This window comes from Molossus molossus, unplaced genomic scaffold (assembly GCF_014108415.1).
Source record: "Molossus molossus isolate mMolMol1 unplaced genomic scaffold, mMolMol1.p scaffold_m16_p_1, whole genome shotgun sequence".
Taxonomy (NCBI): Eukaryota; Metazoa; Chordata; class Mammalia; order Chiroptera; family Molossidae; genus Molossus; species Molossus molossus.
This window is the reverse complement of record NW_023425344.1, coordinates 226056248-226070058: the sequence shown is the minus strand read 5'-3', so window position 1 is coordinate 226070058 and position 13811 is coordinate 226056248. Positions and strand designations below refer to the sequence as shown.

Here is a 13811-nt window from a genome sequence, read left to right as displayed (position 1 = left end):
TTTTGTTTTATCCTCACCTGAGGACATTTATGCATTTATCTTCAGATAGAGCGTGAGGGAGAGAGGGAGGAAGAGAGAGAGAGAAACATAGACGTAAGAGACACATCGAGTGGTTGCCACCCACACAACCGCAGCGGGGGCCGGGGGACAAACCATAACCGAGGTATGTGCCCTTAGCGAGAATCGAACCCAGGTCTCTCTGGTCTGCAGGCCGGCACTCTAACCGCTGAGCTCAACTGGATAGGGCAAAATGTTTTTTTTTTTTAAGTCACTTTGTCTAAGTATTGCCACCCCCAGCTTTCTTTTTTCATTTCCATTTTTATAAAATATTTTTTCCATCCCTTTACTTTCAGTTTGTGTATGTCTTTAAATCTGAAGTGAGTTGTGGACAGCATATGTATGCATCTTGTTTTCTGTTTTGTTTGCCTGTTTATTGATTTTTGAGAGAGAAAGAGGAAGGGAGAGAGAGATAGAAACACTGATGTGAGAAACATGGATGGGCTGCCTCCTGCACACCCCCTACTAGGGATCAAGCCTGCAACCTGAGCATGTGTCCTGACCAGGAATGGAACCAGGACCTCTCAGTCCACTAAGTCACACCTGCTGTGCAGTGTCTTGTTTTCTTATCCATTCAGCCACCCTGTGTCTTTTGATTGGAGAATTTATTCTATTTGTATTTAAAATAATTGTTGATAGAAATATATTTATTGCCCTTTTATTATTCATATTTTTTTTCTCCTTCTTAAGACCTTTTAACATTTTTTTTGTAATACTGGTTTGGTGGTGGCTTTTCACTTTCTTTATAGAAAGTGTCATTTGAAGCATAAAAATTTTTAATTTTGATGACGTCCAATTTACCTATTTTTTCTTTATTGATTTTAGAGAGAGAGGAAAGGAGAGGGAGAGAGATAGAAACATAGATGAGAGAGAACATCGCTTGGCCACCTCCCGCATGCCCCCTACTGGGGAACAGGCCCACAACATGGGCATGCTGCCCTGAACGGAAATCGAATCAGTGACCTTTTGGTGCTTGGGTCAACACTCTACCACTGAACCACACTGGCCAGGCCAGATTGAGTAGTTTATGCTTTTTTTTTTTTTTTTATCCTCACCCAAGGACAGTTTTCTGATATTTTGTTCAGATAGAGTGGGAGGGAGAGAGAGAGACATCAACGTGATAGGGACACATCGAGTGGTTGCCACCCACATGACCCAAACAGGGCCGGGACAAACTGCAACTGAGGTACATGCCCTTAGCAGGAACCAAACCCTGGTCTCTCCAGACCGCAGGCCAATGCTCTAACCGCTGAGCAAAACCGGCCAGGGCCAGATTGAGTAGCTTATAAACAGCAGAAATTTATTGCTCTCAGTCCTTAGGCTAGATCCAAGATCAGGGTGCCAGCATGGTCAGGTGAGGACCCTCTTCTACCTCTCCAATTTATTGTATCCTCATATGGCAGAAGGGGCTAGGGAGTTCTGTAGGATCACCTCTCAAAGGCCCCACCTACTAATATCACCTTTGGGATTTAGAATTTCAACATATGAATTTAGGGAGGACACAAACAGTCAGACCTTAGCACTTGGTCATTAGTATTTATACCTATATTTTTTTCTAAAAGTTTTATAGTTTTGACTCTTACATTTAGGTCTTGGATTCATTTGAGTTAATTTTTGTATATGTTGTGATATAGGGGTCCAAATTCACTACTTTGCCTGTGGATATCCAGTTATCTGAGCACCAGTTGTTGAAGAGTATTCTGGCCTGGCTGGTGTGGCTCAATGGTTGAGCATCGACCCATGCACCAAGAGGTTGCTGGTTCGATTCCCAGTCAGGGCACATGCCCAGGTTGTGGGCCAAATCCCCAGTGGGGAGCATGCAGGAGGTGGCCAATTGATGGTCTCTTTCATCGATGTCTCTATCCCTCTCTCCCTCTCTCTCTAAAACTCAAAAAAAGAAAAAAAATTAGTTTTAAAAATAGAAGTTTTAAAAAAAGAAAAAAGGAAAGAGTATTCTGGCTGGTATGGCTCAGTTGGTTGAGCATCCTCCAGTGCATCAAAAAGTTGCTGGTTCGATTCCTGGTTAGGGCACATGCCAGGATTGTGGGTTCAGTCCCTGGTAGGGGCTGGGCCTTGCAAGAGGCAGCCAAGGAATTTCCCTCTCTCATTGATGTCTCTCTCTCCCTCTCCTTTCCTCTCTCTCTAAAAAAAAATCAATAAAAAAAAGAAAGAAAAGACAATTTTCCCCTATGGAATAGTCTTGAAACCCTTGTCAAAAATCAATTGACCAGCCTGGCCGGTATGGCTCAGTGGTTGAGCATCGACCCATGCACAGGGAGGTCACTGGTTTGATGAAACATCTCTCTCATAGATGTTTCTGTCTTTCACTTCCTCTCTTTCTAAAAATCACTAAAACAAAAGTAATTTTTAAAAATTTATTTATTATTATTTTTTTATCCTTACCTGAGGACATTTTTCGATATTTTTTGTTCAGATAGAGTGGGCAAGGGAGAGAGAGAGAGACAAACATCAACGTGAAAGAGACACATGGAGTGGTTGCTACCCACACGACCCAACCAGGGCTGGGGACAAACTGCAACCGAGGTACGTGCCCTTAGCGGGAACCGAACCCGGGTCTCTGCGGACTGCAGGCCGATGCTCTAACCGCTGAGCCAAACCTGCCAGGGCAAAAAAGTAATTTTTTTAATTAAAAAAAAATTGACCATAAGTGGATAGGTTTTATTATGAACTCTCACTTCTATTCCATTGTTCTATATGTCTATCCTTATAGCAGTACAACACTGTTTTCTTGTTTTATTTTTTAATCCTCACCCAAGGATATTTTTTTCCATTTAATTTTAGAGAGAGTGGAAGGGAAGGAGGGGGAGAGAGAGAGAGACAGAGAAACATGATGTGAGAGAGACACATCGATTGTTTGCCTGGCATACACGCCCCAATCAGGGCCAGGGATCAAACCTGCAACTCAGAGATGTGCCCACGACCGGGAATCGAACCTATGACCCTTCGGTGCTTGGGGTGACACTCTATCCACTGAGCCACACTGGCCAGGGCACAACACTATTTTTGATCAGTAGTATAGCTCTGTAATAAATTTTGAAATTAGGAAGTTTGAGTTCTCCAACTTTGTTGTTTACAAAATTGTTTCAACATTGCTATTCAAGGGCCCTAGCAATTCCACATTAATTTTAAGGTCAACTGTCCATTTCTAAAATAAATAAATTGAAATTTGATAGCAAATTAAATAAATCTATAGATTAGTCTGAGGAGTATTACAATCATAACACAATTACGTTTTTCAATCGAAAAACAGGATGTCTTTCCATTTATTTCTTCTTTAATTTCTTTCAATAATGTTTAATTTTTTTTATTAAAGTGTAGTTGACATACAATATTAGTTTCGGGTGTACAACATAGTAATTCCACACTTACATATCTTACGATGTGATCACCACAATAAGTCTAGTAACTCTATGTCACCATACAAAGTTTTTACAATATTTTTGACTGTTCCTTTTTTGTAATATGACTCATAATATAGCAAACAGGTCATCCTACTGAAAACAACAAAACATGTTGGTGAAATATTGAAGAGTCAACAAGAAGATAAGGAATTATCAGACCAAAATCTAGGTGAAGACAGAATCCAAAGAGTAAGTAGAGCAGTGATGTCACTTTTACCCTAGGGCATTTACCTTACTTGGCAACTTAAGCTTGGTTTTTCTAGGCCTCATGGGGCAAGTGAGACAGACTGGGACCTCAAAGTGCTATAGTTCCAGCATAAGGGTGAATTGCAAGTAAACACACCCCCACCCAACAGACTGGAAAGAAAGTTTTCTTGGAAGGGGAGGATCTCAGGGAGCTGTAGAGGGGGCACTGGACCTATCAGACAGCCCTCTTGGATATATAACCCAAATACACATCTCTTTTTTTAAAACAGGTTTTTATTGATTTTTTAGAGAGAAATGAAGGGGGAGAGAGAAACATTGATGTGAGAGAGAAACATCGATTGGCTGCCTCTTGCACTCCCCCCCCCTACTAGGGATTGAGCCCACAACCCGGCCATGTGCCCAGTCCAGGAATCAAACGGGGACCACCCAGTCCATGGGATGATGCTGAAGCCACTGAACCACACCAGCTGGGCCAAATATATATCTCTTAATGGTTAAAAAAAAAAATCCCACCCAGCTGGTGTGGCTCAGAGGTTGAGTATGGACCTATGCACCAAGAGGTCGCTGGTTCGATTCCTGGTCAGAACACATGCCCACATTGTGTGCCTGATTCCCAATGGGGGACATGCAGGAGGCGGCCAATCAATATTCTCTCTCATGGATGTTTCTCTCTCTCTCTCTAAAAGCAATAAAGAAAAAATTTTTTTTAAAAATCCCAAACAATGGCCTAGCCAGTTTGGCTCAGCGGTTAGAGCGTCGGCCTGCGGTCCGGAGAGACCCGGGTTCGGTTCCCGCTAAGGGCACGTACTTCGGTTGCAGTTTGTCCCCGGCCCTGGTTGGTCGTGCGGGTGGCAGCCACTCGATGTGTCCCTTCACGTTGATGTTTCTCTCTCTCTCTCTCCCTTACTCTCTCTCCCTCCCACTCTATCTGTACAAAAAATGGAAAAATATCCTCGGGTGAGGATAAAAAAAAAAAAGAAATACAGAAAAATCCCAAACAATGAATATAGTTTAAAGTAGTCCCTCCTGGCAGAATTGAAAGCAAATTCTTTTTAGAGGAATTAACCTATGTCCTAGGCCTCAAAAAATTTCCAGAAATAGCCCAGCTTGTGTGGCTCAGTGGACTGAGCATCAGTTCCATGAACTGATAACTCCCATGGATTGAGAGATCCTGGTTCAATTCCCAGTCAGGGCACATGCCAGGGATGTGGGCTCAATCCACAGTAGGGGATGTGCAGGAGGCAGCCTATGGATGTTTCTCTCTCACACAGATGTTTCTATCACTCTTTCTAAAAAATCAATAAAAACATTTAAAAAAATAAAATATATACTTTCAAATGAGTAGTTTTGGCTTTAAAAAGATTTAAATACCATTTTGTTTCCAGAATATATTAATATACTCCTTTTGTAATTACTAAGCAAATTATTAGGGCTACCAAAAGTAATAGTGGTAATCTTAGGAACAAAACACTCTAGGGAAATTTTACAGGAGGCTAGTCTAGCTGAAGACCTGTTACCTTTCTAAGGTTTCTCCTTTCCTTGTTCCCTATTAAAACATAGAAATTTTAAAGCGCTATTGATAGCTCAGCTCTTTTTTTTTTTAAGTGTGTGTTTTATTTTTATTTTTTAATTTTTTTATCCTTACCCGAGGACATTTTTTCATTTTTTGTTCAGATAGAGTGGGGGGAGGGAGAAAGAGAGAGAGAGAGAGAGAGAGAGAGAGAGAGAGAAACATCGATGTGAAAGGGACACATTGAGTTGCTGCCACCCACAGGGCCCAACCAGGGCCAGGGACAAACTGTAGGTACATGCCCTTAGCAGGAACCGAACCCAGGACTCTCTGGTCCGCAGGCCGAGGCCCTAACCGCTAAGCCAAACCAGCCACGGTGATAGCTCAGCTCTTAATATCCTAGTTTGTGCTGTGGGTTAGACCAAAAATTTTTAGTCATGTTGTGAAGTTAGTCCAATGATTGGTTTTTACTATCGTTCTAATTATGTACTTTGAAACATAAGGTAAAAGAGTTTATGACTAAATTAGGAGATGGGTTCCTGCTTCAGCTTTGTCAATAATTTGCTGTGTGACCTTGGCAAGTCACTCAACCTTAGTATTCTCTCCTGTGTAAACAATGATCAAGATAGAACGTTAGACTTGGCAGAGACTTCAGAGTTTACACAGTACAATTTCTTCATTTCGTGGAGAGGTTGAGTGACTTAACCCATGTGCTTTCTGGAACAAGCTTTCAGTCTTTGGCCTCTCAGATCAGTGCTCTTTTTGATCAGGCTTCTTTCAGGGTTGTTCCAAGATTCAAATAAACAAAAAACCCAAAAAGTGAAAACACTAAACAAATATAAGGCCTTTCACACAAAGCCAAACACAGCTAACAGTTAACCTGCACTGTAGCCATCAAGCTTATCTGAAAATACACCCCGTTTAACTTAAAGATGATTTAAAATTCGAAACTATGGAAGGAAGAGTCAGAAAAACAAAAGGTAGGAAAAAAAATTCGAAACTATGGAAGGAAGAGTCAGAAAAACAAAAGGTAGGAAAAAAAATGAATGGTTGGCTTGGCGAATACCTGTAAAAGGAAAACAAAACTCACACAGGAATACTTTTGTTCTTTTACCGATTCTTTCTGTTATTTCCCCTAGTTTGTACAAGGTTAAATTGGGGAAGTGGAGGCTGCCTGTTTTCACACATTTCTGAAGGAATGGTGGGCCCTACGGGTTACTTGAGATGGAATTACCTTACGTATACTACACCCTACATCAGTTCTCTAATTCAACGCCATCCTCTCATGCCACTGACCCAAACAACGCTCTGAAATCGCAGAAACTACAGTCAACGCAAAAACTCCCACTCCCGTAATGCTTGATGGCTTGTCTCCTCCGCCTCCTCGCTGGAGAAATCTCTTCGGTACCGGGAGTTGCGGTCATTCAGGGCCCTCGCTTCCGGGGTGTGGGGAGGATGCGCCGCCGGAGAACTACATTTCCCAGGAAGCTGTGCGTAGGGTTCTCCGCCTTTGCCTGCGTCGGACTCCGCCCCATCCCGTTCTTCCCTCCCTGGGCTGCGCTGCTCACGCCTTCCTGTTAGTCGGAGCTGGGAGAAGTTCACTCTGATCAGCTGATCCCAACTGACAACAGGAGAGGAGGAAGCCCAGGAGGCAGCGAAGGAGGAGGGGGGCGGAGATGGAGATGAGGTTGGATCCACCGGTGCCCTGAGGCACAGCCCCCGCCCCCACTTGCGCCCCGCGGTCCCCCGACGCCGCCTGGCCGCGGCCGAGCTGCTCCGTGGTGGGGTCCGCTGGCCGCCGCGGGCAGGGAGGGAAGGGCACAGCCCTGCGCAGGGCGAGCAATAGTCCTGGAGCTCCGGCTGCCCCCGAGAGGCGGGGGGAGGCGGGTGCGGCTGTTGTGGGGGTGGGGTGGGATAAACAATGGATTCGGCTCTCGCCTCTGCCAGTGTTTGTGGGTGATTTGGGGGGACCTTCTTTGTTCTTAGACTCTGCTCCTACCCCTCGGGTTGTGGTGGTGGTGCCCGGGAGGAAGGAAGGGTGAGGAAACCCCAGCTGGAGAGAGATGTCGAGGTAGGGGGCAGAGTGGGCAGATTGTTTGCTTTGCCTGGAGGGCGGTGAGGTGTTCTTTTGAAGGCTGATTTTATAATTTTCTCAGTTGTGGCAAATACTGATTTTTGTTTCCGGGTGGGAGCTGGTTGGGCACGTCTGAGGTTAGAGTGTAAATAAGGTCTCCTAGTCACTCCCTTCGCCTTGTTTATCTAAAAATAAGATTGATAGATTGATTACTGTGGAGGAGGAGGAGGGAATATCTGAAAGGAGGGCTTTGCGTTTCGTCGGGGCGCTAGAATGGGTGTCAAGGCTAAGGGGAGTTAGGAATATAATTGTAGAAGTGACAAAAGCCCCTTTCCTGCCCCAGTTTTTTTTTTTTTTTTTTTTAAGTTATTTTTAAGTTTTTGAGTTAAAAAGAGAAAAAATGTTTTAACTCACTGCAGGTCTGGCTTTGCTGTGGGCCATAGTGGAGGAATTCTGTCTCCTGTTGCTCCCTTTTTTGCAGTTAGAGAAGGAACAAAAGGAAGTACAATAATTGTTTAATATTGTTTTCAAGCATGAAACGGTAACTCTGGTTTCCAGGTTTAGAGTCTTTAATAGGCATCTGTCTAGAGTTGAAACAACTCTAGGACTTGAATGGAGCTAACGTTTATTATTATAATTTCTTTAGTTTTTGCAGACATCTTTCTTCACCTCTTCCAATTGTGGAGTGCATGTGGGGGTGCAGAATTTTGTCCCTCCAAGGACTTTTTGCTCAGTGGTTTTTATTCTGAATTTAATACCTGAGTAAACCGAGAATTTCAGCCTTGGAAATAAAACAGCAAAGTCTCTTAAATGTTTTGGGCCTAGAGGTAGTGGTTATTTTCAAAAGGACCTTTGCCTGTGATTTTGAGAAGAAATTGCTAGGATCAGAATGAGCCAGTATAAATTTTACAAACAAGAATGAGATTTCTTTAAGAAGTTTTGGTATTTAATAACAATCTTTTTTTTAAGGTGCACTTTTGTTTTTAGATAAGTGAAAACATTTGCTTTCCTCTATTCTAGGTATTCCCTGAAATACTAACTTGAGGTTGGATTATACTGAAAAGCTGCTGAACACTCTTTTCAACAAAAACTTTGTGCTTGAGGCCCAACCAATGAGTCCACCTCAGTGAACCCATCAAATCTCTCTCACGTAGCCATAGAAGACCCTTCTAAGTTAATTTTGACCACGTATTTGTTTGCACTTTATGGAAAATGAAACCATCAAACCAAATCAACATTGCTGCTGATATTGAAGTTTTGGAGGCAGAAAATTAAAAATTTGAATATTTGTGAATGTGTGAAGAATTCTAATGAGACACTGAGGGGTGTGTGTGTGTGTTGAAAGTGTTCAGAACCCTGTGGTATTTCTGTGCATTCTTCAGACTTAAAGCCTTTGTCTTCACTTCTGGGGAAAGCCCAGCGACTGTTTTATGGTGAGTGATTTCCTTACCAAACTGAGTATGAGTGCTCAGACTTTCCCAGCACAGAAGGGCCTGAATCCAGGGCTGATGTGCCAGGAGAGTTACGCCTGCAGTGGGACTGACGAAGCTGTCTTTGAATGTGATGAGTGCTGCAGTCTGCAGTGTCTCCGCTGCGAGGAGGAGCTCCATCGGCAGGAGCGCCTGAGAAACCATGAGCGGATAAGACTCAAACCCGGCCACATCCCTTACTGTGACCCCTGCAAGGGCCCTAATGGGCATTCACCAGGTGTTAGACAGAGGGCAGCAGTGAGGTGCCAGACCTGTAAAATCAACTTGTGCCTGGAGTGCCAGAAGAGGACTCATTCTGGGGGTAACAAAAGGAGACACCCCGTTACTGTGTACCATGTCACTAAGGTCCAGGAGTTACTGGAGGAAGAAGAGATGGATGAGGAGACTAAGAGGAAGAAGATGACTGAGAAAGTTGTGAGTTTCCTCCTAGTAGATGAAAATGAAGAAATTCAGGTAAGCACCTGGGGATTCATGTGGTAGTGGAGCAGATCTGTTATTGGAAGGTAGCTCTCAAAAGGGAAGTCCCAGAAGAGCTCACATTTTGATCATTGAAAGGCAAGACCTCTGAAAGCATAAATTGCAAGGAGTCAGGTTTATTTTATTATATTTTATTTTATCCTCACCCAAGGACATTTTTGCATTTATCTTCAGATAGAGCAGCAGGAGGGAGGGAGAGAGGGAGGAAGAGAGAGAAAGAAACATCGATGTGAGAGAGACACATTGAGTGATTACCACCCACACAATCCCAACTGGGACTGGGGACAAACTGCAACCAAGGTACATGCCCTTAGCGGGAACCCAACTCAGGACTCTTGGTCCACAGGCTGATGCTCTAACCACTGAGCCAAACCGGCCAGGATGCAAGGAGTCAGGTTTAGTTACTCACTAGCAGTGTGACCTTGGGCTGAGTTTCTTCCGAGCCTTAGTTTTCTCATATATAAATTGGGAACATTGACTACTTCATTGGGTTGTTGTGAGGATGAAATGGCACAGTGTATAGCCTATTGCACAATAAGTGCTCAGTATAGGTAGCTATTATTATTAGGATGAACTTATTCAGAACAGTTTTCTGACTGAGAACATTTTGGCAAGTTGTGAATAAATGTGAATGAAGAGGGGTTGTACTGTGTGCAGCGAAAGAAACACTGATAGTCCCATGGGAGAGCCAGGCAATGTCATAAACCTGCTGTCTCAATTTAGGGAAGCAGGTCTTTAAAAAGTGGCATTTAAGACCTGGCTGGTGTGGCTCAGTTGGTTGGAGCATTGTCTGTCTCATGCACCAAAGGTTGTGGGTTCGATTTCTGGTCAGGGCTCGTGGGGGGGGGGGGCAACTGGTTGATGTGTCTCTCTTACATTGATGTTTTGCTCTCTCTCTCCCTCTCCCCCTTCCTCCCTCTCTGAAATCAATTAAAAACATTCTTTTTAAAAAGTGGCATTTGATAAGGATAGTATTCTCTCTAGATGGGCTCTTCTTTTCATGTATAGGCTTCTGATCAGTAAAAGCCAGTGAGGGCACCTGGAATTACAGGATTGGAGAACATTTGATTTGATTCTGAGTTGGGGAGAGCATAGTGTATGACATCTAGAGGAGATTGGGGGAAGGGGTAGTATCGTGTGTATACTTTCCAGAGAATGTAATACAAGGTCTATGCTTCGCGTGAAGACCACTTGAATTCATATCCTGGCTGTAATACTGGCTATATAACCATGGGCAAATTATAAGCTCCATGCCTCAGTTTCACTTCTGCTTCATAGCAGTAGTTGAAAGGATTCAGAGAGATTAGGAATGGGAAGGATTTATCATAGGGCCCAGCACATAGTGTCCACTACCAGTCTGTTGTCTTTGTACCAGTATTTATTTAACAATTTTGTTTTTTCTTTATTGATTTTAGAGAGGAAGGGAGAGGGAGAGAGAGATAGAAACATTGATGATAGAGAATATCGATTGGCTGCCTCCTGCATGCCTTGCTCTAGGGATTGGGCCCACAACCTGGGCATGTGCCCTGACCAGAAATCGAGTCAGCAACCTCGTGGTGTATGGGTCGACGCTCAACCACTGAGCCACACTGGCTGGGCTGTACCAATACATTGACTCAGTACTTTTATTTATTTATTTATTTATTTTGGGGGGTACATGCCCCTAGCGGGAACCGAACCCAGGACTCTGGTCCTCTCTGGTCCGCAGGCTGATGCTCCAACCACTGAGCCAAACCAGCCAAGGCTGACTCAGTACTTTTAGCTGTGCTGACTCCTCAAGTCTTCAGATTGCAGGAGTACCTATGTAAATTAACCATTTGAAAAATTTCCAATTACCCACTAAATTTTTGTTGTTAATCCTCACCTGAGGATATTTTTTCCATTAATTTTTAGATAGAGTGGAAGGGAGAGGGAAAGAGTAAGAGAAACATTGATGTGAGAGAGACACATTGATTGGGTGCACCCGGACCAGGACTGGGATTGAATCTGCAACCCAGGTATGTGCCTTTGACTGGGAATCAAACCCATGACCCTTCAGTGTGTAGGCTGATGCTCTAACCACTGCTCAGGGTACCCACTAAATATTTTTTATCTGTCTTTTTCTTTCTTGGATAAGCTTATGGAAATGAGTTACATCATGTTTCTTATTATGTACAGTAGGCCTCCTCTTGGAGTATATATTCCAAAACCCCCAGTGGATACATGACACTATGGATAGTACTGGACCCTATATATACTGCTTTTTCCTATGATAAAGTTTAATTTATAAATTAGGCACAGTAAGAGATTAATAACAATAACTAGTAATAAAATGGAATAATTATTTTAATATGCTTTGAAAAGAATTATATGAATGTGATCCTTGTCAAAATATCTTATTGTACTGTATATACAGTGTGGATACGCTGGACAAAGGAATGATTCATTTCCCAGGAGGGATGGGGTAGGATGGTTCGAGATTTCATCACACTACCCAGAACAGCACACAGTTTAAAACTCATGAATTGTTTATTTCTGGAATTTTTTATTTAATATTTTGGGACCACAGTTGATGGTGAGTAACTGAAACTAGCAAGTGAAACCATGGATAAAGGGGGACTACTATACTTCCATTGTCAGCTACTTTGCTCACACAGACTTTTCTTTATTGGCTGAAGGGAACTAAAAGGGTTATGGAAGAGTGACGCAGATCCCCATTCTGCTTCTTGTTAGCAATAATGTCTTCATTATGAAGTATGCTCTAATTGGGTGACAGTGTGGACTAAATATTTTATAAGTGGAGCACTTGCTTTTGGGTGGTTCTTGTTGGTTCTGCCACCAGTTTAGTGTCTTTGGAAAGTAACATTTCTGGTTACTGTCACTTTCATAAAGTGAGAGGAAGATTTGGGAGGAACCAATAATCATGGATATTATGTTGGCATCAAAAAGAATACTTTTTGAGGGGAAGAGGATGTGTATTTTTTTTCTTTCGTAGTATTGATACTACAAAATGTTCCTTAGGAGAGAACTGGGAAAATAAAAGGAAGTGTAATGAAGGTAAATCCAACTACTCAGAAATGGTATTTGTCCATCTTTTTTTTCTTTCTTATAGTGTGTAATATGTATGTAACTGGGTTGTTTGTAAAGATTTCTCCCTTCATGCCCTGGCCGGTTTGGCTCAGCAGTTACAGCGTCGGCCTGCGGTCCAGAGAGAGAGACCTGGGTTCGGTTCCCGCTAAGGGCATGTACCTCAGTTGCAGTTTGTTCCCGGCCCTGGTTGGCCGTGCGGGTGGTAACCACTAGATGTGTCCCTTTCACGTCGATGTTTCTCTCTCTCTCTCCCCCTCCCACTCTGTCTGAACAAAAAATGGAAAAAGTGTCCTCGGGTGAGGATTAAAAAAAAAAAAAGATTTCTTCCTTCATAAACATTGACCACTTCCCAGGAAATAAGTTTATTAATTACAAGCAGCATTGGTTGAGACTAATGTATTGGACATAGAATTTTAGGCGGTGATTCGTTCTCTTAGAGTCATAGGTGGAAAAGTACTTTGAGAAAATATCTGGTTCAGTTTTTAGTGTAAATGTTGAAAACAATTAGATGATTGTCTGATACAAATCTGGATTATAAAGTCAGCTAGCTAGATTGTAAACTCCTGGAGAGCAGGACTATGCCTTGCACCTGTATCATGTACAGTGGTAGGCATGATATCAGTGTGTAAATATTTGATTGATTGGTGATGTCACATCTCAACTTCAGTTGAAAAAAAAATTGATTTGAGAGAGAGGAAGGGAGGGAGAGAGAGAGAGAGAGACAGACAGATATAGATCAGTTGTCTCCTATATGTACCTTGACCGGGGATTGAACTTGAAAACCTGGGTACGTGCCCTGACCAGGAATCGAATCCGACACCTTTGGTATACGGGATAACACTCCAACCAACTGAGCCACTCCAGCCAGGGCTCATCTTCAGTTTTTTGTTTTTACTTTTTATTATTTTAAAAAATTCTTTATTGTTGAGAGTATTACAGGTGTTCTCATCTTCAGCTTTTAAAAAACGGATATTGCCCTGGCCAGTTTGGCTCAGCGTCTAGAGCATTGGCCCACAGACCAAAGAGTTGCGGGTTCAATTCTGCTCAAGGGCACATACCTCGGTTGCAGTTCGGTCCCTGGCCCTGGTCGGGGTTGTGCGGGAGGCGCCCAGTCGATACGTCTCTCTCACATTGATGTTTCTCTCATTCTCTCCCTCTCACTCTATCTGAAGATAAATGGGAAAATATCCTCCAGTGAGGATTAAAAAAAATAAAAATAAAAATGGATATCACACACATACCTAGTAAAGAACATTAAAATGATATAAAAGGCCATTCACTGACAAGAGCTTCTCTCCTACTCTATAACCTTAGCCTCCTTTCTTAGAACAACCACCATTAACAGATAACGGCATGCTGTTATAAAATTTTTTCATGTAGCGCTGGCTGGTTTGGCTCAGTAGATAGAGCGTCGGCCTGCGGTCCAGAGACCCAGGTTCAGTTCCTGCTAAGGGCACGTACCTCGGTTGCAGTTTTTCCCTGGTCGTGCGGTGGCAGCCACTCGA

The 13811-nt window shown here is 42.9% G+C and overlaps 1 protein-coding gene across 3 annotated transcripts in view; it reads left to right on the top strand.

Moving 5' to 3' along the window:
* Positions 1-6760: 6760 nt before the first annotated feature.
* Positions 6761-13811, top strand: part of ZFYVE1 (zinc finger FYVE-type containing 1) — a 73257-nt gene continuing 66206 nt past the window's right edge. The window contains exons 1-2 of one of the 3 annotated variants that reach the window (XM_036260874.1): positions 6761-6883; positions 8291-9213. In XM_036260874.1, coding sequence (XP_036116767.1) covers positions 8701-9213 — 513 coding nt within the window. In that variant the 5' untranslated portion in view covers positions 6761-6883; positions 8291-8700. Of the gene's footprint in view, positions 6978-7185; positions 7268-8290; positions 9214-13811 lie in introns of those variants that run through there. The other 2 variants (XM_036260892.1, XM_036260885.1) reach the window with 2 other exon arrangements.